Genomic DNA, 25,896 nt, shown 5'->3' with positions numbered 1-25,896 from the left:
CACCGAGGACAAGCGCTCGCACCATGGCTATATACTGTGTGTGACACTTTTCTATGATGCCACTTTCTAAATTTGAGCTGAAAATGAAGGGCTATTTATATGGTGTGACAGCATTGCTCCAGACCAGTGTTTTCCCAACCAGTGTGCCTCCAGCTGTTGCAAAACTACAACTCCCAGCATGCCCAGACAGCCTTCGGCTGTCCGGGCATGCTGGGCGTTGTAGTTTTGCAATAGCTGGAGGCACCCTGCTTGGGAAACACTGCTCCAGACAGTCCATGAGTGGCCGTAGCATCGTTCACTGTTAGGATGTGGAGAATGCTACATGTACACCTACCTGTCTGAAGGTTAGATTGAGCAACTGCTGCAGACTCCTGGACTTTAATAACTGGTAAATGCACAAGACCTTGTGCAAGTAATCGTAAATGCTTTAATGTGGCCGAGTCCTCAGTGTTATCTGGGATTCCCATGGAAACTGTGCAGCCCGTGGATTTAAGTGTCTCCGCTATTGGGAAGTATGTATAATCTTATAGGCTCTGGTTTACAAGGACTCATGACAATGCAGTCTCCATGATTGTATTGTATTGACGTTTATTGGGCTGACTTTACATAGCTGTTATACTTTTATTATGTTAGTGTTGTGACTGTGTAAAATATATATATATATATATATATATATATATATATATATATATATATATATATTTATATTTTATAATTTTTTATAATTTTATAGTTAATTTTTTTTTCTTGAATCTACAACTTTTGCAAACAAAAGAAAAATACAAACATCTGCCGCCCCAATACGTAGCCAACATACAGTTAGCAGCACACCATGTTGGACTACCCAGAAGTAGGCAAGGCACTAGCAAATACAGAGCGTGAGCGCCACCCCATTGTATCCCCAAGACAGAAAAGACAAATACAGGGTACAGAATAAAGAGAGGAGAGTGGTAAGGTAGGGAGACAGAGACACAAATGCACAAACAGTCAAACCCAGGTGTGTTCAGCAACAGAAAAATACAGGCTACCTTTTCCCAGGGACTCCCAACCCCCATAAATAGGCCTCCATCGAAGTATTCTGCAAATATGTGGATGGCAAACCAGACGTACCAATCCAGGGACCCCAGATGGATTCACGCTTAATATACACACCCTTCTCTAGATGCATAATATGATTCCATTTAGAGAAAAGTTCAGATAATGTGGGTGGAGAGGCCCTCAACAGTGCTATCCATTTACAGGCTTGATAAAGGATCCTATGTATCCCAATGGATATTCCATTATCTTTGTCTACCCCTCAATATACCCAAGTAGGCAATTCAGAGCAGTAACGGGGATCACAATACCATATACCCGCCTAATCAATTGGACCACCTCCCTCCAGAATTGTGTATGATGTACAATGTCCCTCATCACATGCAGCAAATGGGCATCAGGCAAAGAGCATCGAGGTCAGCAAGAATCTGGCAGAATGCCGATCTTATGAAGAAAGGCAGGGGTGCACTAAGAATATCTGCGAGACTCGATGAGCCTCCGAAACCGCTAGAGGCAGAGTCATAGTCACAACCCGAGCCCACTGCTCATACTAAATGCGACCAATATCCATCTATATGCAAAATCTTTTAACTTGTCAAAAGTTTTGATTGGTCCTGGCCTGGGTGTTCAGACCCCAACAATTATTAGAGCGAGGCAGGAAAGGTTTTCGGCTGTGCGCTTCACTTTCAGACTTGCTGCTGTCTGTCTTACTGAAGGAGACGGTCTCCATTATCCAGAAACAGTGCTGCACCTTACCTCAGTTTGTGTGTGGTATTACAATTTGGCCGTATGGCCTGAATGGTGCCAAATTGGTGCTCTGCTTTTTTGCCAACACTGCAATACAAGATAGTTAATGTCTCTTTACTGGGACATGTAGTACCCACTGCTTCTATTAAATGGGTACTCTCATTAAAAAAAAAAAAAAAATATTAAAAAGATTTTGCTAAATAAAAAATGTTTCTAATATATTTTCATTCAAAAATATGTTTTACATGTATATTTTCACTTTGAAAACCTGTCCACTAGGTGTCACCCTAAGTGGCTCAGGTTGAGTTTTCCTTACTGAATTTCAGCACGCATGGACCAACGCTGGCCGGTCAGCGTGCCCCAGCGTGGTCCGGAATGCGCGCTCACAGCTTCCTATACAGGCAGAGAGCGAGCACAGCGCGAAATTGAAATATCCCTACAAACCTGTTAACCTGTTAAACCTATTTAATTTAAATTGATTTAAAACTAGTTTTCCACAAGAGTACCCCTTTAACGTCAGGAGACTGATGGCCACTTCAGAGCCTTAACCTTTTTCTGCTGTAACCACTAGAGATGAGTGAACTTACAGTAAATTTGATTCGTCACGAACTTCTCAGCTCGGCAGTTGATGACTTTTCCTGCATAAATGAGTTCAGCTTTCAGGTGCTCCCGTGGGCTGGAAAAGGTGGATACATTCCTAGGAGACTCTTTCCTAGGACTGTATCCACCTTTTCCAGCCCACGGGAGCACCTGAAAGCTGAACTAATTTATGCAGGCTAAAACATCAACTGCCGAGCCGAGAAGTTCGTGACGAATCGAATTTACTGTAAGTTCGCTAATCTCTAGTAACCTGGTCTTATGCATAGTCATTGTCATGCTGGAAAGTCCAAAAGCGTCCCATGCACAGCTTTCGAGTAGAAGAATGTAAATAGTCTGCCATTATTTGTTTTCTTACATGCTGCATTCGTCTTGCCATACATTTTCACTAGATTCCCCATGCCTTAGAGCTTGCACAACCCCAAAACATCAGTATATGTTAGGATCTGTTTCTCCCTGTGATCAGTCAACTCCAGCCGTGTTGATTAGCAGACAGATTTAAAGGGGTACTCCGGTGTTAAAACATCTTATCCTCTATCCAAAGGATAGGGGATAAGGTGCCTGATCGCGGGGGTCCTGCCGCTGGGGACCCCGGGATCTTGCACGCAGCACCCCAGTTAAAATCAGTCCCCGGAGCATATTCGCTCCGGGGCTGATTACCGGCAACCACGGGGCGGGCGGCGTGTGACGTCACGCCTCCGCCCCTGTGTGACGTCACGCCTCCGCCCCTGTGTGACGTCACGCTCCGCCCCTGTGTGACGTCACGCTCCGCCCCTCAATGCAAGCCTACGGGAGGGGGCGTGACAGCTGTCAATGTTCCAGAACATATCAATGCTCCAGAACATTTTAACTTTTAGAGGGTGAAGAAATACTTTGTGGAAAGATGAATAACCACAAAAATGTCAGAAATGTTCAAGTGGCAAAAAACTGTTTACATTACTGTGCATAGTAGTAATGCGAAATTTTGGGCACAACTTGTGTAAACATGTCTCTTTAAGAGAATGGAGGCTATACCTTCTCTTTTTAAAGGGAACCAATCAGCATATTTTAGCTTGTATAACGCTCGACAATGCATTATATATGCTAAAATTTTTATCCTCACCATCTCCGTGGGACGTTTGTGCCCCCAGGGATGGTGAAGAAATGAAGTTATAAAGTCCCTCCCCGGCTGCCCGGCAAGTAGTTCCCCGATTGATGGCACGCGTCACCACTCTGCTCCGTCTACTAAGGGAGCAGAGCGATGACTCTATGACCGGAGCAATGGGAGCTAGTAAGTGTAAGTCCCCGCCCAGTGGACTACTTGTCTGGTGGCCGGGGGGGACTTTATAACTTAATATCTTCACCATCCCTGGGGGCACAAGCGTCCCCCAGGGATTGTGAGGATAATGATTTTGGCATATATATGCTAAAAACTGCCGATTGGTTCCCTTTAAATGGGTAGCCTCATATGCACAGCCATTGTAGATGAAAATGATGATCCCTTCCTGGTTTCATTTCTGAACTGTGACCCTGCTGTTGCCAGAGCACACACTTTCCCACAATTCCCTTTACTTGCATACAAAGTAGAGACTGAGCAATATGCAGATAAACCTGACCGCCTCAGAGGATGCTGTAAGATGGTCATCACCCAAAATGGTCATACCCAAAATGGGCATACCCAAAATGGTCATACCAAAGGACAACAGGGTAAAACAATATAGACATGTTGGAAATTAGTAAGTAGATATCTTAACAGAACCTTTCCAACAATGCTTGTAATGTGTGAATTGTGTAATTACCATAATGCTTCCGTTTAGAGCTATATATCTCCATGGTAAAAACCCTTTAATCAAAACTCAGCGTTAGGATAATTTACATGTTAAAGTATGAAACCCACCACTTACTTCAATGGGTCAATCGGCAATCTGCAAATCTGCAGCTACCGCGGATTTTCCACTAACCCTTTGAAGTGAACAGTAACCAAACTTGCGGTGGATTTACCACAGGGAGTTTATAAACTGGCATTTGATCATTTTAATATTTCAATATTGACTCCCACATCTGGCTATGGCATTTTTTACTCAAGAAAACTCCATGCGGCAAACAAAAAATAGAAGCACAGCCTTAAAGGGGTACTCCCCTGCTCAGCGTTTGCAACAAAATGTTCTGAATGCTTAGAGATGGTGCTGGAAGCTCGAGATGTCATAGCCCCGCCCCTCAAGATGTCATGCCCCGCCTCCTAAATGCAAGTTTATGGGAGGGGGCGTGCATTGAGGGGGTGAGGTGTGACTTTATGAGGGGGCGGGGCTATGACATCACGAGCTCCCAGCTCCAGCATTCTAAACAGTTTGTTCCAAACGCTGAGCAGCGGAGTACCCCTTTAAGAACAGTCAGACTTAGGTTTTTTTTTTTCTGATAACTTTATTGTGTAGTGTACTGTATATGTCTACAATTACTAGGTGTAGAATAAAGTCTTTGAACGAGCCTTACTAATCTTTAAGATCAGATGGTGGATGTGACATTGCTGCTGTGGATTGGAGGATTTTGCACTATTGTGTAATGTCTTTACACTATTATCTCTAATCACTAAAATGATACTTGAAGGATTTTGGACAATAAAGTTTTAGTACTTGGCACCTATTAACAATCTTTACTTTGTGGCACTTGGAAACTAGAACTTATCTACACAATCAGGTCTTTGGATGTTTCTCTAGGCTGGGCCATTAGCAGATATGCTTATGCAATAAGGGCAAATGTCCCAACTTTTTAGGTGTTGGGTGCAGGGCTGTGGAGTCGGTAGATAAATGTTCCGACTCCGGAGTTTTCTGTATTTCTGACTCCCCGACTCCTCTGTATTAATATGCAAATGTATTTTATACATTCTTTGAAGGAAAGAAAGGCAACATACATGTCATTACCACAGGACTACTGGCTGGGAAGCCAACAGTCTACTGTATTGAACAGTTTGTGTGCTGATCTGCTGCTGAAGATAGGGCAGTGGGAGGATCAAGGAAGGGGCATTTATTATAAAACATTTAAAGTTTAAAGGGATACTCCACCCCTAGACATCTTATCCCCTATCCAAAGGATAGGGGATAAGATGTCAGATCGCCGATGCGGCACCGCGCTCTCATTACTACACAGAGCGAGTTTGCTCTGTGCGTAATGACGGGTGATACAGGTGACGTCATGGCTCCCCCCCCCCCTCGTGACATCACAGCCCGCCCCCTTAATGGAAGTCTATGGCAGGGGGCGTGGCGACTGCTACGCCCCTTCCCATAGACTTGTATTGAGGGGGCTGGCCGTGACATCACGAGGGGTGGAGCCGTGACGTAACTATGCTCCGGCCCCTGTATCGCCCGTCCTTACGTGCAGAGCGAACTCTCTCTGTGCAGTAATGAACCCGGCAGCAGCAGCGGGCCCCCGGCGATCTGACGTCTTATCCCCTATCCTTTGGATAGGGGGTAAGATGTCTAGGAGCGGAGTACCCCTTTAAGCTAACAATGGAGTTTACAAGTTTTTATACCCTTAGCTGAATGGCAGCAGTTTTTCCAATGGTTTACAGCCTCAGTCTTGAACTATTGACCCTCCATTCCCTTCACTTATAAAAGTGTCTCTAGTCCTGCAAAAAACATATTTCCTTAATCCCTTATCAGTGAGAGGCTAGGTTACCCATCGGTTCCCTGTAACAGCAGAACACAACACTATGGAAAGTATAAGTATTACCGCTCCTAACTGTGCGTTGCGTGCCATATAGTGAAGCACATGAAAAGCTTCTTCACGGTCACTTAACGTGTTCGTTTTGCGGTTACGTGAGGCATTGCATGCATTGGTCTTTATTCTTAAAGTAGAGAAGTCATTATAACTTTTTGTGAATTGGGACATTTAAACTTGTGCTTTTTTTTATTTTTAATTCCAATCTAAATTTAGTAGGAGTTGAAGCATTGTTTGCCGACTCCAGGTACCCAAAATTTTGTCCGACTCCACAGCCCTGGTTGGGTGTATTTAGGTATATGTAACTGTAAGCCCTACCATTGACTAACATGGTTCTTCAGTTTTGTTTGGAGTTGTATTGAAGAGTACTGTTCTACTGTGCTAATCCTGAGGTATCTCGGCCAACGGACTCAATTTGCCCTTTTTCTTTTTTCAATCTGTGAGCACGTTGGTGTATTTTTATTGGGTGCTTCTATACCTAACGCCCCCAAAGTGTTTGCCTGCTGAGTGGGTGTTACCTAAGAATGACCTGCTGTAGCGGATGTTGGACCACTCATCCCATCCTGGCGTTTTCCAGAGCATAGGACCACAATGGCCCAGATTTATCAAACTGTGTGAGAGAAAAAAGTGGAGGGATTTTTCACTCAGTAACCAATCACAGCTCAGCTAACGAGCTCTGGTAAAGTGAAAGCGGAGCTGTGATTGGTTACTGTGGGAAAATCCCTCTAATTTTGATAAATCTGGGCCAATATGTGTAATTAATGCAGTAGTTATGTCACATGTGAATTTGGCAACATATTTTCTAGGCTTGTAAACTATAGTGTTTTGGGAGCAATAAAATCTTTACCACGATGTAAATGACTCTGTAGAGGAGTTGTTTGTATTGTGGGTATTACTGTACATATTTTCTGTGTCTGAAACAGTAAGCTCAGGGACGTCACTGACATCTGCTGCGCACGGACATCCCCGTGCGTCGTCATCAAGGCAACGCACTAGTCCGTGGCCGGAGCAGAGAAGAGGGCCTCCCGGTGAAGATGTACAGCCCGGAACGACTAACCCTCCCCACCGGACGGTCCCTGCAGTATAGATGGCCCGGACCAGCTCACCCTTCCTTCCCACCGAGGGGAGGTGAGTAGAAAACTAAAGGGGAGTCTGGATGCTAACAATAATGCTAACATGAGCTCATGTTTGTGGCTTTTATTATTGTTTTAACCCCTTAAGGACCAGGCCAATTTTCACTGTAGGACCAGAGCGTTTTTTGCACATCTGACCACTGTCACTTTAAGAATTAATATCTCTAAAACGCTTTTACCGAATATTCTGAGATTGTTTTTTTCGTGACCTATTCTACTTTATTTTGGTTGTAAATTTTTGTCGTTACTTGCATCCTTTTTTGGTGAAAAATCCCAAAATTTCATGAAGATTTTGAAAATTTTGCATTTTTCTTACTTTGAAGCTCTCTACTTGTAAGGAAAATGGATATTCCAAATAAATTTTTTTTATTCACAAATACAATATGTCTATTTTATGTTGGCATCATAAAATGGACATATTTTTACTTTTTGAAAAAGTTACAGGGCTTCAAAGTAGAGCAGCAATTTTCACAAATTTCATGAAAATTGCAAAATCTGAAGGGACAGATGTTACAGAACTACAACTCCCAGCATGCCTAGGCAGTCTAGGCATGCTGAGAGTTGTAGTTTGGCAACATCTGGAGGGCTACAGTTTGGGCACCACTGTAACAGATCAGATGTTGCAAAACTACAACTCCCAGCATGCTGGGAGTTGCAGTTTGGCCTTCCTAGTGGTTGCCACAGTAAAGATCACATTACTTTCACTTTCATTCAACGTCGTTTCCCTACCTGAGCCGGAATCCAGCAGTCTGCAGTGACGATCAGCTGTTCCCAGGCATCTTCTCCTGCAGGTACCGACCTCCATCTTCTCCCCATGTTCCCCAAGACATCCATGGGTGGGCTGAACGGGGGGTTTCCATGGCAACCCACTGTCCTGCTCTGCCATTGGTCAGAATCAATGGCAGGGGATAGGAGGAGATCGCATCACTGCGACCTCACTCCTACCCTGCAAAATGATATGGGCTGTCAATGACAGGTCAGATCATGACTATTTCATCACTATGAATTGACATGCAATTTTCTGCGATCGCCGACATGGGGGGGGTCTCAGTACCCCCCTCGGCGTTTGCCTCGAACAAACGATTTCAGCAGGCGTCCGGTTTCGCAACCCGCCCGTTGCGCGGCGGGATGCCAAATTCCCACGGACGTATGAGTACGTGCCTGGTCCTTAAGACCCAGGGCGCAGGGACGTACTCATACGTGCCTGGTCCTTAATGGGTTAAAATCATGGCTTCTAGGAGTTGAATTTTTCTTTTACTTAACCCTTTGTTTACCTAGGTTTATTTTCCATGATCACTTAGTGCAGCGACCTGGTGGCAGACAAGTAGCGCCCCCTAGGCAGTATATGAGGAATGCCTCCGCCATTGGGTTTAGCCATCTTTGTTTTCCCAAGTCCTCATTAAATGCCGCCAATCACTTAATTCTCATCCACTTATATTGTGCGGAGCGGCAGCTGAATTACATTACACTGAGAGGTCTTTTCTTTAATCCCTCCATCCGCATTAATCCTTCTGATTGTAATGCCATGTGCGCCCTTTGTTCTTGCTATTAACATGCAGTTTCACAAAGATCCCTGAAAACTATCCTCCCGTATCTATTTATCTTGGTGTATAATGTTACATCTGAAGAGGTTGGTTTAATGAGATCTTGTGTATTGACATATTGATCTCCTCAGTCCTATGGAGAGAATAGAGATGTTGGCTGCATAGGAGGCTCTTTGAACACCTGATCTGATTCTATTTAATGTGGTGCGAGCTCTGTAGTTCTCCGGCCCACCTAAAAGTTATATTAAGTCCTATTGAGAAGGAGCATACCATTTTCCATGGGTCTCCTTGGCTAGTTTGTGCTGTATTGTACTTTGTGTGGGTATTGGCTAGATCAGTGGTCTCCAACATGCGGACCTCCAGATCTTGCAAAACAACAACTCCCAGCATGCCCGGACAGCAAACTGCTGTCCGGGCATGCTGGGAGTTGTAGTTTGGCAACAGCTGGTGATACACCATAGAGGTGTAGACACTAGCCCAGTGGTCTCCAACCTGCGGACCTCCAGATGTTGCAAAACTTCAACTCCCAGCATACCCGGACAGCCTTCGGCTGTCCGGGCATGCTGGGAATTGTAGTTTTGCAACATCTGGAGGTCCGCACGTTGGAGACCACTGGGCTAGATGGTGCCTGCTCTGTAGTAACACTGAATTTGCAACCTTATCCAAGTTCTGTAACGTAACGCTATTGTAACAGATTTCCGGTCAAGGCCAGGGTATTATGGCTTCATGCCTACACTGTATCATAAGGGATTGGAGTCCTTCCTCCCATTCCATGAGATTATGAAAACTTTTCCCAAAATTTTTTCGGAAGGGTTTGTCTGATATCCCGCCCTTGGCACTAAGTATGCATCTCCTGCACGATGCTCTAATAAGATCACATAAAAATGGCTACTTAGACGTTAGTATAATGTTATACTGTATATACGGTGCTAAGAACTAAGTCGTGACCAGGTTCAGGTTTGCATTATGTAGGAAAGTCTCTGCGTTCTGACAGTGACCAAGAAATACTCGGCAGTATGTTAAATGGATCCCAACAATGAAGAGCGTTTCAATAGGGATAACGGCATGTAAAGGGTTTCCCAGAATGCAAATCACCAGCACAAGCATGCAAAGACTGCTGGGAGATTTGGGCTCTGAAGTGTGACACATTGTGAATGCAGCTCCAGACTAGATACCACCTGTAACTTGGTGTTAAAGCGTTACTGCCTTTATATTAATGCACTCCTGTTGCAAAATACTGGTCTGCGGGAAAGTGTTTTTCTCTGCACACAACATCTACCTATTTTTTTTCATTGCGTTAATTAGGTACGTCGCTTATATTTGCGCATGGGGAAAAAAATGTATTTTAAAATGACGGACAATCTTATAAAAGTGAAATACGACTTAAAATAAGCTGTGTGAACCTTGCCTTCTTGTTAGGCTTAGTTGCTATAGTAAAAACGGCAGAATTGCAAGATTATTTTTAAATATAAATGGCAAAATAAAAAATAAATATAAAAAATCTTAACTATACACACCTATACATACCAATATATGTGTGTGTGTGTATGTATTATTAATTTTTTATTCTAACAGAATCTTGATTTCAGCATTAGGCCATTTTCTTAAGGTAGAAATTGTTGCTGTGTCTTTGGACAAGTTATCAGACCTGTTCGTAGATGGGACTGGTATAAAATGTGTGTAAAGTTGTTGCATTAACACCTAGCGCCATATCAAGTATTTCTTTCCTTTTGATATCATGAAACACGGCCCTTTATAAGTGATTACATTAGGGTTTATCTTGCCTTATCGCACGTGTCGTAAGATTTACTGTGAACTTTCAACCATTGTATTTATCAGCCATTATTCCGACATGAAGCCTGCAGATTAGTTTTACAAGTCAAAGTATGTGGGTTTGTGCTTCATCTGGGACATATGGGAGAGACCAGGGCTATTCTCTGTGAACGTCTTCTCTGGATATGACTAGTCTCCAATGGGAAATGCTTGCTTGGATTGCCTTTATATGGGATGTAAATTTGGGGTGATGAAAGGGGGAGGTAAGTAATATGTATACCATTTTATCAAGTGCCATGTGTTTGGTTTTAGCTGACCTCTCCCTGGTCCTCAGAAATGGCATATTCTTTCTTTAAAGCCAGACATTAAGACCTTTCTATTAGATTTAAGGGGTTGTACCGGGATCATATTTGTTCCACTACCAGAGTCTTGCAGGTGATAGAAATGCAAACTAAATACATGTTCACCCACCCGTGCCAAAAATCACATGGGCAGTGCAGCACTGCAGATCATGGAATCGCCTTCTTCAGTGTTGAAAGCTATAGGGCAGAGCGAGTGCTGCTAAACTACGTATGCTTCTTGGGTTCCACAAAACACACATGTGCAATCTCGCTGCACGAATAGAGGAGTGCTGCTATGCTACCATAGTGGTGAGGATCTGTGTGTGTGTCCACTGGTCAGAACTATCACTGGAGGACACTGACTGGGACAGAGATATAATCCAATTCTTTATTTTTTTTTAAATATTTGTATAGATTTTTGCAAATATAACATATACCATAATATAGGTGTGAACTAGGCTCCGGGAGTTATTTTGTAGTGTTTGTTTGCATTACCAGATGAGAAACACAGATTGAGGGGTTACACTGGATTAGAAAGAACAGAAATATTTGGGATTTACTACAAGTATGCTAGTGTTCATTGTTGTCTGCACTGCTAGTGTGTGTGTGTGTGTGTGTATGTGTATATATAATATATAGTAAAGACCAAACGTTTGGACACACCTTCTCATTCAGTGTTTTCTTTGTTTTCATGACTATGAAAATTGTAGATTCACACTGAAGGCATCAAAACTATGAATTAACACATGTGGAATTATATACATAACAAAAAAGTGTGAAACAACTGAAAATATATCATATTCTAGGTTCTTCAAAGTAGCCACCTTTTGCTTTGATTACTGCTTTGCACACTCTTGGCATTCTCTTGATGAGCTTCAAGAGGTAGTCACCTGAAATGGTCTTCACTTCACAGGTGTGTTGGTGTGGAGGAGAAGGTGTGATGGTGTGGGGGTGCTTTGCTGGTGACACTGTTGGGGATTTATTCAAAATGGAAGGCATACTGACCCAGCATGGCTACCACAGCATCTCGCAGCGGCTGCTATTCCATCCGGTTTGCGTTTAGTTGGACCATCATTTATTTTTCAACAGGGCAATGACCCCAAACACCTCCAGGCTGTGTAAGGGCTATTTGACCAAGAAGGAGAGTGATGGGGTGCTGCGCCAGATGACCTGGCCTCCACAGTCACCGGACCTGAACCGAATCGAGATGGTTTGGGGTGAGCTGGACCGCAGAGTGAAGGCAAAAAGGGCGAACAAGTGCTAAGCATCTCTGGGAACTCCTTCAAGACTGTTGGAAGACCATTTCAGGTGACTACATCTTGAAGCTCATCAAGAGAATGCCAAGAGTGTGCAAAGCAGTAATCAAAGCAAAAGGTGGCTAGAACCTAGAATATGACATATTTTCACACTTTTTTGTTATGTCTATAATTCCACATGTGTTAATTCATAGTTTTGATGCCTTCAGTGTGAATCTACAATTTTCATAGTCATGAAAATAAGGAAAACTCTGAATGAGAAGGTGTGTCCAAACTTTTGGTCTGTACTATATATATATATATATATATTGTGTGTGTGTGTATGCAGGGCTGTGGAGTCGGACAAAAATTTGGGTACCTGGAGTCGGCAAACAATGCACCGACTCAGACTCCTACTAAATTTAGATTGGAATAAAAAAAAAAAAAAGTTTAAATGTCCCAATTCACAAAAAGTTATAAATAATGACTTCTCTACTTTAATAATAAAGATCAATGCATGCAATGCCTCACGTAACCGCAAAATGAACACGTTAAGTGACCGTGAAGAAGCTTTTCATGTGCTTTACTATATGGCACACAATGCACAATTAGGAGCGGCAATACTTATACTTTCCATAGTGTTGTGTTCTGCTGTTACAGGGAACCCATGGGTATCCTAGCCTCTCACTGATAAGGGATTAAGTAAATATGTTTTTTTGCAGTACTAGAGACACTTGTATAAGTGAAGGGAATGGAGGGTCAATAGTTCAAGACTGAAGCTGTAAACCATTGGAAAAACTGCTGCCATTCAGCTAAGGCTATAAAAACTTGTAAACTCAATTGTTCGCTTAAAGGGGTACTCCGCACCTAGACATCTTATCCCCTATCCAAAGGCTAGGGGATAAGATGTCAGATCACCGGGGTCCCGCTGAGTTCGCTCTGTGCGTAATGACGGGCGATACAGGGGCTGGAGCATCATTACGTCATGGCTCTGCCCCTCGTGACATCACGGCCAGCCCCCTCAATACATGGCTATGGGAGGGGCCTGGCCGTCGTCACGCCCCCTGCCATAGACTTGCATTAAGGGGGCGAGCCGTGATGTCACGAGGGGAGGAGCTATGACGTTACGCTGCTCCGTCCCCTGTATCGCTCTGTATCCGTCCCCCGAACTCGCTCTGTGTAGTAATGAAAGCGCGGTGCCGCAGCGACTATCCCGGGGGTCCCCAACAGCGGGACTCCGGCGATCCGACATCTTATCCCATATATATATATATATATATATATATATATATATATATATATATATATATATATATATATATATTATAATATATTATAATATATTATAATTTAATATATAAATATATATTAATATAATATAAAATATAAAATATAAAATATAAAATATAATATAAAATATAAAATATAAAATATAAAATATAATATAAAATATAAAATATAAAATATAAAATATAAAATATAAAATATAAAATATAAAATATAAAATATAATATAATATACACACTCTGCTGGGTGATAAAGGCTTGTGCCCCTCTGTATTTACAATAACTGGCACATGATGGACGGGATGCATTGCACAGTCATATTGTACTGTTCATGACTTGATCCAATTTCGGATGTTTAATCAGAATTTCTATTTACCTTTGTTCTGTCTTCTATACCCCTCCCACATGTCACGGATTGGAGATAGGTGCTTGTAAATGTAGTAATTTTCCACTCTTAGTAATACCTGGTACTACTCTGATTGCATAACCATATGGCTTGTCCTTGGTTTTGCAATTTTATCTTGCGGTATTATTTACTAATTGTTATTACTAGATATTAGGCCAATAATAAAGAAGTTGGAAATTTAGCTTGCTGGCTCCGTCCTGCTTAGATGGTATAATATATAATAATTTTAGTTTTATATCCCCTTCCCAATTTTTCTCTGTTAAAGCCCATTTATTTATGATCGCTCCATCAAGCTTTTTCTTGCACTCTGCTGGTGGTACATGATAGAATTAGTGGGTTAACAATGCTGGATCCATTCATGCAAAGGGAAATTTGCTCTATTTTTTTCTCTATTCTTTGCTTCTCTATCCTAATCAAATTGACTGTTTGCATATTGTCGAAGCTGCGTATCCCAGCGGAATCCAGAGTCTTAAGCGTAACTCGCTGCTATTTATGGCTCCTCTCTACAGGATAGAAATAGTGCTGTGAAAGTGCTGCCACCGCTGCTTAGGAGAAGCCTTATGTGGGGATCATGCTTTTTCAGAGGCTTTAAAGGGGTACTCCATGAAAAAGAAAAAATGTTTATACCAACTGGCTCCGGAAAGTTAAACAGATTTATAAATTACTTCTATTAAAAAAATCGTAATCCTTCCAGTAGTTATCAGCTGCTGAAGTTGAGTTGTTCTTTTCTGTCTGGCAACAGTGCTCTCTGCTGACACCTCAGTCTGTCTCAGGAACTGTCTCCTGCTCTGGACAGTTCCTGAGACAGACAAAAGTGTCAGCAGAGAGCACTGTTGTCAGACAGAAAAGAACAACTCAACTTCAGCAACTGATAACTACTGGAAGGATTTAAAAAAAATAATAGAAGTGATTTACAAATCTGTTTATCCTTTCTGGAGCCAGTTGATATAGATATATATATATATATATATATATATATATATATATATATATATATATATATATATATATATATATATATATATATATATATATATATATATATATATATATATATATATATATATATATATATATATATAATTATATATATATAATATATAATATATTATATATTATATATTATATATTATATATTATATATTATATATTATATATTATATATATAAAAAAAAAAATTTCCTTGGATACCCCTTTTTAATGTGAAGAGTTTACATGTAAATTCAAAGTTTTTTTTACCTTGTATAAATATAATTGAGGCACAAGATTGTGATATTGAAACCCAGTGGGACATGTCACTAAAATGGTACAATACGGAAACAGTATTCCTCTGTGGGCATTACCCCAGATCTGTTGGCCACTACAGCTATAAATAGGTACAAACATCACAAGTGCACTATTATAAAGTCACCAATGTTACTTCCCAAATGTTCTGGATAGGTTACACTAGTTCATGGTCTTGTAATGTGGGCTGGAAGTATAGCTACAATGTACACATTAGATCAGGGTTTCCCAACCAGGGAGCCTCCAGCTGTTGCAAAACTACAACTCCCAGCATGCCCACACAGCCGAAGGCTGGGGGGGGGAAAAACGCCAATTCTGCCGCATGGCGTTTTTTTCGGCAAAATATCTCTGCGGCCAGATGTTAGCTGTAAATCAATGAGAAATCGCAAAATTCTTTTTCCACTTTGCGTTTTTCTTAATTTTTTTTAATTATTTTTTTTTAATCCTTTTTGCCATTTTTTTTCCACTTTTTTTGGGCATTTTTCAGCTCCTTGGCAGTTTTGCAAAGTCGCAGCATGTTGAGCCTATGGTGGTTTTTTTTTTTTTTTTTTTTTTTCCTGAAATCGTGGTTTTTCTCCCAAAAAAGTGATTTGAGATGCACTTTTTTATTTTTATTTTATTTTTTTAATCAAAGTTTGTTGTGTACCATTTAAAAAAAAGATATATTTTTAAAAAAGATACAGTAGTGATGAAAAAAAATTGTATCTAATAAAATTTATCTTTTATTACGAAATTTTAATACATTTTTAAACAGGGATAAATTTGTGTGCAGGCAGGGCACTAAAAATGTAGCCGACAATAATAAAAATGTAGTGTTTTCTTTTCTTTTTTTCACTTCATATTTCCCGCAGCGAGATGTGTTTGGCCAGATGGTTCCAGCCAATCACAACTCTCTGTGAGAAATATGAATAGGTGTATATATACGTCAGTGCAGGGGACCATAGAAGAGCAGCCGCCCTCATCTATACATTATACAGGAGGATCACAGCGGGTGTCAGAAGTGACACTCGCTGCGATCTGTCTATTAATGCAGGTACTACAGCTCCCAGCATTGAGCAGGGTGTGCTCCATTTTGGGAGTAGTAGTACCTGCAGTTAAGGACAGATCACAGCGGGTGTCACTCCTTCATCCCTGAGATGCGGAGCGGCTTTCTCCTGCACTCGCATCTGCTCTGTACTCCGACCACTCACCATTCATATTTCCCTCTGAGAGCTGTGATTGGCTGCAACCACCCCACCAATCACCACTTTGGGCGGAAAATATGAATGAGTGATGTTCTATTCACATCACTGGCCGGAGTGTAGTGCAGATATGTGAGCGCTGTATAGAGTCGCTCCACATTATGGACGACCGCATTGGGTGTCAGGAGTGACATCGGGACGATCTGTCTATTAGTACATTAACTACTACTCCCATCATGGAACAGTGTGTTCCATGCTGGGAGAAGTAGTACTACCATAAAAATAGAGAAAAAGAAAAAAAAGTGAAAAACACACACACTATTCTTATTGTCAGATACACTTTTTGTGCCCTGCCCGCTCACATGAATTGATCCCTAAAAATTTTGTTATAAAAAATATAAATTTCATTTAAAAAAAAATTCCATCACTACTGCATCCTTTTTTTTTTTTTTTTTTTTTTTTTTTTTTTTTTTTAATCCTGGTACCCAACAAATTTTGATAGAAACGCCAAAAGGGCCAAAAATGCAATTTCCACTTAAATGCAAAAATGGCAGAAAAAAAAACATCGGCCGCAAGAAATTGCACTGGCGTTTTTTCTGGCGTGTTTTTTTTTTTTCCACACAAAATTCAGGAAAAAAAAAAAGTGGAAACTTAGCCTAAGGCTAGCATCACACATTGTAATATCAAAATAAAACAAAAAACTGTTTTAAAACACTGGCCTTTTTTTTTTTTTTTTTCCCTAAATTTTATAAACGTTTTACGTTAGTCTATGAAAAAGCATTCGTCAATGTTAAAATAAAAAAAAGGGGGCCACATAATTCCAACGTTAGAATTTCAGCCATTTGTTAAAACAATCTGTACACCAAAGGAAACTTTTCCATAGGCTGTATTCTGGGTTCTGAACATTGTATTTAAAGGGGTTTACCCACCAACTTTATTGTATTTGATTTAAATACCTGCTTAAAAGATGCGATCAACTGATTACCTAGGGGGAGATTGATCGTTGCCTTCCTGACATTTTATTGGCTGAAATTCTGTGCAAAAATTTGGCGCAATTACAAAATAGACAACTTTGGCAAAAGTAACAGTGAAATGCAGTGCTCCATTCTTGACTGTGCAGTGGATGAGATTTTTTTATTTTAGTCCATTTTAAAAAGGCACAAAAATGTGCAAATGAGTTAAAAAAAAAAATAAATAAATAAATAAAAATTATAATTCCCACTTCTGCCTTTCCTTAGGAAAATGATATCCTGCATCAAGTTCTGTGGTGGTTTTCCATTTGTGCGGAATTTATCAACGTCTGTGCACGGTTTTAATAAATTTGGAACACCGAAGCCAAAAAACGCAGCAGAAAAAAGGTCGTGACGTGGCTGCACACAGACACATATTGATAAATCTCCCTCCTAGTGTCTATTTGGTCGATAATCAGCTTGTCTGAATAAATCCTTGATCTATGCTAACAATTTCCACCTAATATAATTTCTTAACCAATGCTGCAGGTGTGGGTTTGTGTTTTTTTTATTTTTATTTTATTTTTTATTTTTTTTAAGATTTGTTATTTTTCCTTTTTTTTTTTTTTATGTGAAACTAGTTGAAAACTAGCATCTGTTCCATTGTTTATAAATATTAGAACTTCTACTCTAATACAACTCCATGAATTTTATAGTGAAGATCGGGTTTGGACAGGATAAGGACAATTTAAAGAAGTGTTAAAACTTTATTTGGGTGTGGTACAAGTGTTTGGTACAACTTATTTAATACCACAATTCAGATGCCGATAAAATTCCATATAATGGAGTCATTAAATGAAATGATTAGATGAGCAAGTGCTTATCTTTACTCTTCTAGAAAATGTAGCCTCTATATGTGACCGGGAAATAGTATGAACAGAAGTCCATTTTACCCCTTCACTCCTGGGGTCATCTGAAGCCATACAGGGATAGGAGGAGGACCACCGATCTATTTCCTCTCTCTATGCTGCTGCACTGCTTTCATCTGTGCTTTCCAGACAGCCTGAAGTGTAAGCCATAATCCTCTGATGCGCCCTTGGGTTAAAAGGGTTTTCAATGTTTCAGTAACCCTACACTAAAGAAAACATCAGATCTTATTTTGAAATGCTGACTATTATAATATAAAGATCTGGGAGCATTCGTAGCTCCGTTTGGACTCGGTGGGGGAGATTTATTAGAACCTGTGTAAAGGAAAGTTGACTGGTTGCTATGGGCAACTGATCAGATCTTTTTTTTCAGAGGCCTTGTTAAAAATGAAAGTGATATGATTGGTTGCTATGGGCAATCTCCCCCAGTATATTCAGTATTTTCTATGAATTTACCAGGTATGCACTTTGATCAATTTCCGACTCTTACTTTGATGTTTGAGGCTCCGTCTAGAACCCCTTTTACTTATGAGCCACATTACTTAATCCTGGCTCTTCTTTCTAGCTAGCATTTCCAGTCTATTTCCATCCTGAGGATTGATATAGTGTTTCCAGGGTCATAGAGAGAGTTGGCTGTGTGACAGGAGTCGGTTTACTCTTCGTGTCCGGGTGCTCTCTTATTTATACACCTATATAAACATCTGGACACTTTGTCTACAGCGCCTCCTGTGATGAGAGATCTTTTTACTGTGGTTGGGCTGTTTGTAGATCAGGTTATTTCGGGTGGTTGTGTGAAGTTACATCACTAGGCTCTGTTCTCCTCTGATACCTTTTGCTGCATTCTTCTTACTTTTTTATTTGTAGGTTCTCAAATTGATCATTATAGTCCTGCTTTTTAGACCATAGTTTTGTATAAACAAAGATTATTGTTACATTGCTGACAAAGGAGTAATGTTTCTTCTTAAAGGGGCACTCCGCTGCTCAGCCTTTGGAACAAACTGTTCCGAACGCCGGAGCTGGGAGCTTGTGACGTCATAGCCCGCCCCCTCAATGCAAGTCTATGGGAGGGGGCATGACTGCCGTCACACCCCCTCCCATAGACTTACATTGAGGGGGCAGGGCTATGGCGTCACAAGCTCCCAGCTCCAGCGTTCGGAACAGTTTGTTCCAAACGCTGAGCAGCGGAGTGCCCCTTTAAGAGTGTCATAAAGATATGTGGAGACTTATAGGCCACTAACGCTCCACTGGAAATTCCTTTATAGGAAATATCCTATAAGGCTGGGTTCCCATTATGTTTTTTCCCCATACGGGAGCGCATACAGCAGGGGGAGCTAAAAACTTGTGCTCCCATATGCCTGCTTATGTGCTCCTGTATGTAATTCATTTCAATGAGCCGACCGGAGTAAAATGTTCGGTCGGCTCATTTTTGCCCCATATGTGCCTTTTCCCCGGACCTAAAACCGCAGTCGACCACGGTTTTAGGTCTGGTTGTAAAAGCGCATACGGGCAAAAATTAGCCGACCGAACGTTTCACTCCGGTCAGCTCATTGAAATGAATTACATACAGGAGCGCATACGCACGTTTTTAGCTCCCCCCCTGCCGTATGTGCTCCCGTATGGGGAAAAACGTAATGGAACCCAGCCTAAGTCTCCTCACATCTTTGTCACTTTCCTTAAGAAACATTACTCCTTTAGTACCACAATGATGGGCCTCTGATTAGCCAGCCAACTCCCTGCTTTGTACTACAGATGGGAATTCTCTCCTTCTGAAGAGAGATCTGGCTTGACATACGTTCCCAGTTAGTTTCCAAGAATTCTAGTTGGGATGAAACGCCTTCTTTTAAAGGGAAACAGTAGTGTGGTAACTACTTTGCATATACCTTCTTCACTGTATGACCGTTTTTTGTTTAGGATGTGTGAGAAGCAGTGTGTCTTACCTGTAGTCACCTGACCGTTTCTCTCATTCCTTTGCTTGCAGATGAAGATCATGTGGAAGACATCCAGCTTAATTCTGAGAGTGATGCGGAGGTGATGGAGAAGCCTCGCCCCATCCAGATTGTCCTAGCCCACGAAGATGACCATAACTTTGAGCTAGACGAAAAGGCCCTGGAGAACCTTTTGATGCAGGACCACATACGGGATCTGAATGTTGTCGTCGTGTCTGTAGCTGGCGCTTTTCGTAAAGGAAAATCTTTCTTGCTTGATTTTATGCTCCGGTATATGTACAGTCAGGTAAAGATGGCTTTCTGTGTATTATTACCAGTAATGGTTATTATGATTTATTATTAGATATCTTGGTACTACTATTGTGAGGAAAGAAATGGAGTGTCAGCATTTAGATGGCATGCTTGGTACTCTGAGGGAAATATGGAGGGGCTCTCACTCTGTCCCCTTCTTAACTCCTGTAGATTCCCTGTTGCCAACCATGTGCCGTGCCTGGCTGCCTGGACTCCACTTCTTTTCCTACTTTGCTATTTCAGAATATTAAACTGGGAACATGGGGGAGGAAAAGGGAAGCTTTATCCAAACTTATGCAGAGGGAAATTAGATGTTCCTCTATACTAGTCATCCAGCAATTGGACACTCGCTGATCTAGCCACCTGGCAATAATTGCTGCTAATAAAGTTTGTTTTGCCCTGCACTAAAGCCCCTAAGTCCACTGCATAATATTCCTTTACTGCATCCATAACCTTATATTTATCTAGATTTTATTTGAGAAAACTTTCTTTTCATTCGTGAGTCTAAGGTTTATGTTCACAGGGAAAATAATCTAATGGTTTTTAAAAGAGTAGTTCAGTGGTGAAAAACGTATCCACTATCCTAAGGATAAAGGATAAGTTTTAGATTGCGGGGGGTCCGACTGCTGGGGCCCCCTGTGATCTCCTGTATGGGGCCTCGACAGCCTGCGGGAATGGGGCATGTTGACCACCGCACGAAGCGGCGGCCAACACGCCCCTAAATACAACTGCCGAAGGCAGCTTTCCGGCTCTGCCATAGAGTTGTATTGAGGGGACGTGTCAGCCGCCGCTTCGTGCGGTGGTCAACATGCCCCCTTCTCGCAGGCTGTCGGGGCCCCTTACAGGAGATCGCAGGGGGGGGGCTAGTGGTCGGATTTAAATCAGTTGGCGCTTCAGCATTAGACCCATGGTGGAGCACGCCACATGTTCTTAGAATGCTGTACAAATCGCTGCCAATAACTTTTACCCATCCCTTATTTCCAGAGCTGCACAAGTAGTTGGATTGGTGGAAGTCATGAGCCATTGACTGGTTTCACATGGCGAGGGGGTTGTGAGCGGGAGACTACAGGCATTCAGATTTGGAGTGAAGTTTTTGTTGTTGAGAAACCTGATGGAACGAAGGTAAAGCTGTACAACACTCTTATGTATTTTTGTGACCTTCTTACTCCTGGAACAAGATGTCCTCCCTCCTTGTACTAGTAATTGTTCTTTGACAACAGAGATAGGAAGTCCTATTATAGTACTGACCGATGAATGTTAGAGCTCCTTATTACAGTGACCACAATCATTATATATTTCAGTTAAAGAGAATGTAAAAATAATTTGGGGTACATTATCTAGCTTACTTTGGTGCTCTAAATTGCACATTAGTATGTCGGCTAAGAGAAATCAGCTGACACAGATTATGTGCCGTTTCCCTTTACAAACAAGTAATAGGAACTCTGCTTGGCAGCTGCAGAGTCACATTAAGAGCACATAGCTTAGATGCTTAAGCAGAGTTGCTGCATTAGAATTTTTTTCTGCCACATAGAGGATGGCCAGCATAAGTAGCTCACAATTTGGCAAAGTGTTTAGGAGGAACATCTTACCATAGTCTTCAATGCTTTGTCAGATTTGGGAATATTGTTTGCAATACTTTTTTGATGTTTTACACTCATGCCCCCCCACTTCTCTCCCCTCTCTGTCTTTTATAACTAGATTGCAGTAATTCTCATGGACACTCAGGGAGCCTTTGACAGCCAGTCAACAATAAAAGATTGTGCAACGGTTTTTGCCTTAAGCACAATGACCAGCTCTGTCCAGGTACTAATGCTTTCATATGTATCATTGGAAGTTTTATATCATTGGCATGTCTTTCTCATCTAAAGCTGGTTGGAGCCAAAAGATGACCTTATAGAGAACTTGAACATGCAATCCGATTTACAGAGCTCCTTGGCCACGTGTGGTGAATACTGCTGCTCACCTCTCAGTAAAGTGAATTGGAGCTGAGCTGCAGTAACACAGCATGGCCCCTACAAAATGGTATACCAAGGATACTGGCACTACAGAACAGGTTATCAGTAAGAGGGGGAGAGTGTTGGCACCACGCCAATCATCTATTGGTGGCCTATCCGGCAAAAGCCCTTCAAAGGGTTCCTGTCAGAAGTTTTGAGCTACCAAAACTGCTGACAACCCGATAAAGGGAAAAGGAGTGGATTTATACCTTCAGGACTCTGTCATGCATCTTTCACTATTAAGATAAATGCTGATCTATAGGTTGGCCGCCATCTTAAAGGACAACTGTAGTGTTATAACACTTATCCCGTATCCACAGGATAGGGGATAAGTGTTTGATCGTGGGGGGGGGGGGGTCTGACCACTGCGACCCCTGCGATCTCCTGAACGAGTCCTCGCATTAGCACTCAGTGAGAGCGGCTCATGCGCGTAGCGTCGACCTGGAGAGGTCGACTGTTACGCCCCCTCCCCATACAGTTCTATGCCCCCTCCCCACATCTCAAATAGAACTACATGGAGGAGGCGTGTCAGCCGCAACGTCATGCTGCGGCTTGCACGCCTCCTGCGTGGGAGAGCCGGGGCCCATGGAAGTGATCGCGGGAGGTCCCAGCGTTCGGACCCCCTGCGTTAAAAAATCTGCGGATAGGGGATGAGTTTTTTTCAGAAGCAGATGGCCTTTAACATGTAAAGGAATTCCCCGGGCTAGGAAAGCTTTCGATACAGAGAGCTCTATGCATAGGACTCTTTCCTCCCTGACACTTAAGCGGCCAGAGCATAGACCAGCATTTATCCCGGTCATGTAAGCTGCGACCTAAGGTATGAGTCTACTCCTCTCTCCAATGTCTTTATGGGACTGTCAGCAGTTTTAATAGCTCAAAACTGCTGTAGAGCAACAGGCAAGATTGGTCCCCATTATTATGTAAATAAATAGAAAAAAAAATACACAAAATTATGAAAGAAATGGGGGTACTGTGAAAAAAGACCTTGTAGATCAGAGGGTGCCAGTCCTTAGAGGCTTGACCAAGGCGAAGATCAAAGTACAATAAAAAGACGGAAGACGGCACTCCAAGTGTAGTGTCCAAATAACGTGAGGTTTATTGGTCCAAACTCGTACAAGGGAAGCATCACCTGTATGTGTTTTGGACCAATAAACCTCATGTTACTTGGACACTACATTTGGAGTGCCGTCTTCCGTCTTTTTAATGTACTTGCACCAAATTATGAAAATGCATGCTTTATATATAATACATATACTTTCTCCTTAATAGCTACTGCAGTCTACTTCAATTATTGATGAACTACCTAGCAAGAGAAAGAGTCAGTTGAAGCAAATATTATCCAATATTAGCAGGGGGAAAAAAAAGGCAAAAGGGGCTCCTTTACACTGCCGCCTGACACTTTTATGGTCCGTCAAGGCTAACTGAGCCTTTGCACAACAGACACCTATTTACTAGAAGGGTGACTGTCTGATGTCCAGTATTTTTCCAGAAGTTAAGGGGAGCAAAGAGAATGACTCCCTGTTTAAATGGGTTGAACGACGGAGCTCAATGGCAGTGTGAACCTACCCTAAGATACATTAAAAAAATTAACAAGTGTAATCAGTACATAATTAAAACATCAGAGCAACATAGACAGATATTTATATAAAGAGTATACAAAATAGTGCAAGTAAACGTGTGTAGTCCATTTATAAAGTGTGAAGTACATAGAAGAACAATCGCTACACTAGTTAAGAAAGCAAAAATCAGACTGTGAGGGTTATGACACTCCAGGGCCGTTTTGGTACAGAGATCTACTTTTGGGTGCTGATTATTGATGACCTTTTACTAATTGGGCTCTGTTTGTTTTTAGGTTTACAATTTGTCACAGAATATTCAAGAAGATGATCTTCAACATTTACAGGTACATCTACAGTAGGAGTGCTTATTTTTGCACTGTTTAAAAACTTGGCTCCCTGTGGTCAAAGTGTTTTAGGGAGAGCAAGAATCCTGCAAAATAATATTCATGATCACCATCTCAGAGAAGTGTTCTACTAAGATTTAGCTTTTAGAGTTTTGCAGTGGGTTTCTTTTGCCTTGCTAGGCTCGATTCACACAGAAGAATTTCCTCTGCTTCTCCATGCAAAAACCATGGCCTACGAGTAATTTGAGGCAGATCCAAGTGGAATTTCCTTGTGGAAATTCTACAAGAAACCCTTGTGGAATCAAAGTTCCATTAAAGGGTTACTCCGCTGCTCAGGTGTGACATCATGAGGGGGCGGGGCTATGGCGTCACAAGCTCTCGGCTCTAGGGTTCGGAACAGTTTGTTCCAAACGCTGAGCAGCGGAGTACCCCTTTAATGTCAATGGAAGTTCCTGATGAAGATACTTTGCAGTGAGGGAATTCTGCCATGTGAACAAGCCTATGGTTGTCAGCTTGTGTGCATGTGTTTCTCTCTCACCCCCCCCTAGACACTTCAGTTAAATGGCGCGGGCGGTTTATAAAGTTAGAATGTACCTATAACCATAAGGCTGATCTCATCTGCTTGCTTCAGGCAAGATTTTTCATGACCTTTTCCCATGTTGTTCACAATGTGTTTTAACAATTCCACATGTGCAGTAGTTTACATTTATGGAGTGTAAACAGGGATTGATACTAAATGCATTGATCCACTTTTCACTTCAGTGCTTAGTAAATATTACATGAGGCCTGTGAACCTAAAACACTAATTTCCTTGAATCCACATGGGAACAGCTTTATGAGCATCCTCTCAACTCTGCAAAAATCTTGTTTTCCAGCTTTTTACGGAGTATGGACGTCTTGCAATGGAAGAAATCTACAAAAAGCCCTTTCAAGTGAGTTACTGTGTAAAAAAAGAAAAATTTCATCCTTATTCATCTGTTCCTTAGTTTGTCAGTTTGTCGATCATGGTAAATTCCTTGACATTTAATATACCTTGGAAAAAATAGCAGTAAATGGGTTTTCTTAGCAATAACCCTCCTCCATATATGCAGGACAGGTGTTAAGTTTTTGTTTGTTGAGGATCCGACTGCTTGGACCCCCGTTGATCACTAAGGCTATGTTCACCCGTCAGGAATGTCCGTACGGAAAATTCCACTGACTGTGGGTGTCGGTATAATATGCCAGCGCTAGGACCGCACGGGAATGCACAGTCTCATAGACTGCAATGCATTCCATGCGGATTCTGTAGAAAGAATGGACAGGTTCATTCTTTCTGCAGACACGGAAATCGCAATTTCCGCGACAGATAATTCTTCGTGTGCACTACGCAGCAGAATCCTATTAAAAACAATTAGAGTCTGCTGTTGCAGAATTCCGCATGGAAATTCCGGACATTTGAACATGGCCTTAGACATGGGTTCTGTGTCCAGCTGTTTAAGTAGAGTAGCAGTCGGACATGCACACTGCCTCTCTGTTCAACTTTACAGGCCTGAGGTAGGTAGCCGAGTGCCAAAAATAAATAAATTGACTATTCATCATGCACATTATTTGGACAGTTACATCACAAATGATGGTCAGTCGGAGGGGGCAGG

At 41.7% G+C, this 25,896-nt stretch overlaps 1 protein-coding gene across 3 annotated transcripts in view; it reads left to right on the top strand.

Annotated features, from left to right (window-relative positions):
• The window catches only part of ATL2 (atlastin GTPase 2), a 64,806-nt gene that overhangs the window by 19,514 nt on the left and 19,396 nt on the right, over positions 1-25,896 (top strand). For all 3 annotated transcript variants that reach the window (XM_056567565.1, XM_056567563.1, XM_056567564.1), the window contains exons 2-6: positions 20,110-20,363; positions 21,353-21,490; positions 22,067-22,171; positions 24,215-24,265; positions 25,141-25,197. In XM_056567565.1, the coding sequence (XP_056423540.1) occupies positions 20,110-20,363; positions 21,353-21,490; positions 22,067-22,171; positions 24,215-24,265; positions 25,141-25,197 (605 nt within the window). The remainder of the gene's footprint in view (positions 1-20,109; positions 20,364-21,352; positions 21,491-22,066; positions 22,172-24,214; positions 24,266-25,140; positions 25,198-25,896) is intronic.

This window comes from Hyla sarda, chromosome 3 (assembly GCF_029499605.1).
Source record: "Hyla sarda isolate aHylSar1 chromosome 3, aHylSar1.hap1, whole genome shotgun sequence".
NCBI lineage: Eukaryota > Metazoa > Chordata > Amphibia > Anura > Hylidae > Hyla > Hyla sarda.
The sequence above is the reverse complement of the archived record's forward strand: the minus strand, read 5'-3'. Positions and strand labels throughout refer to the sequence as shown.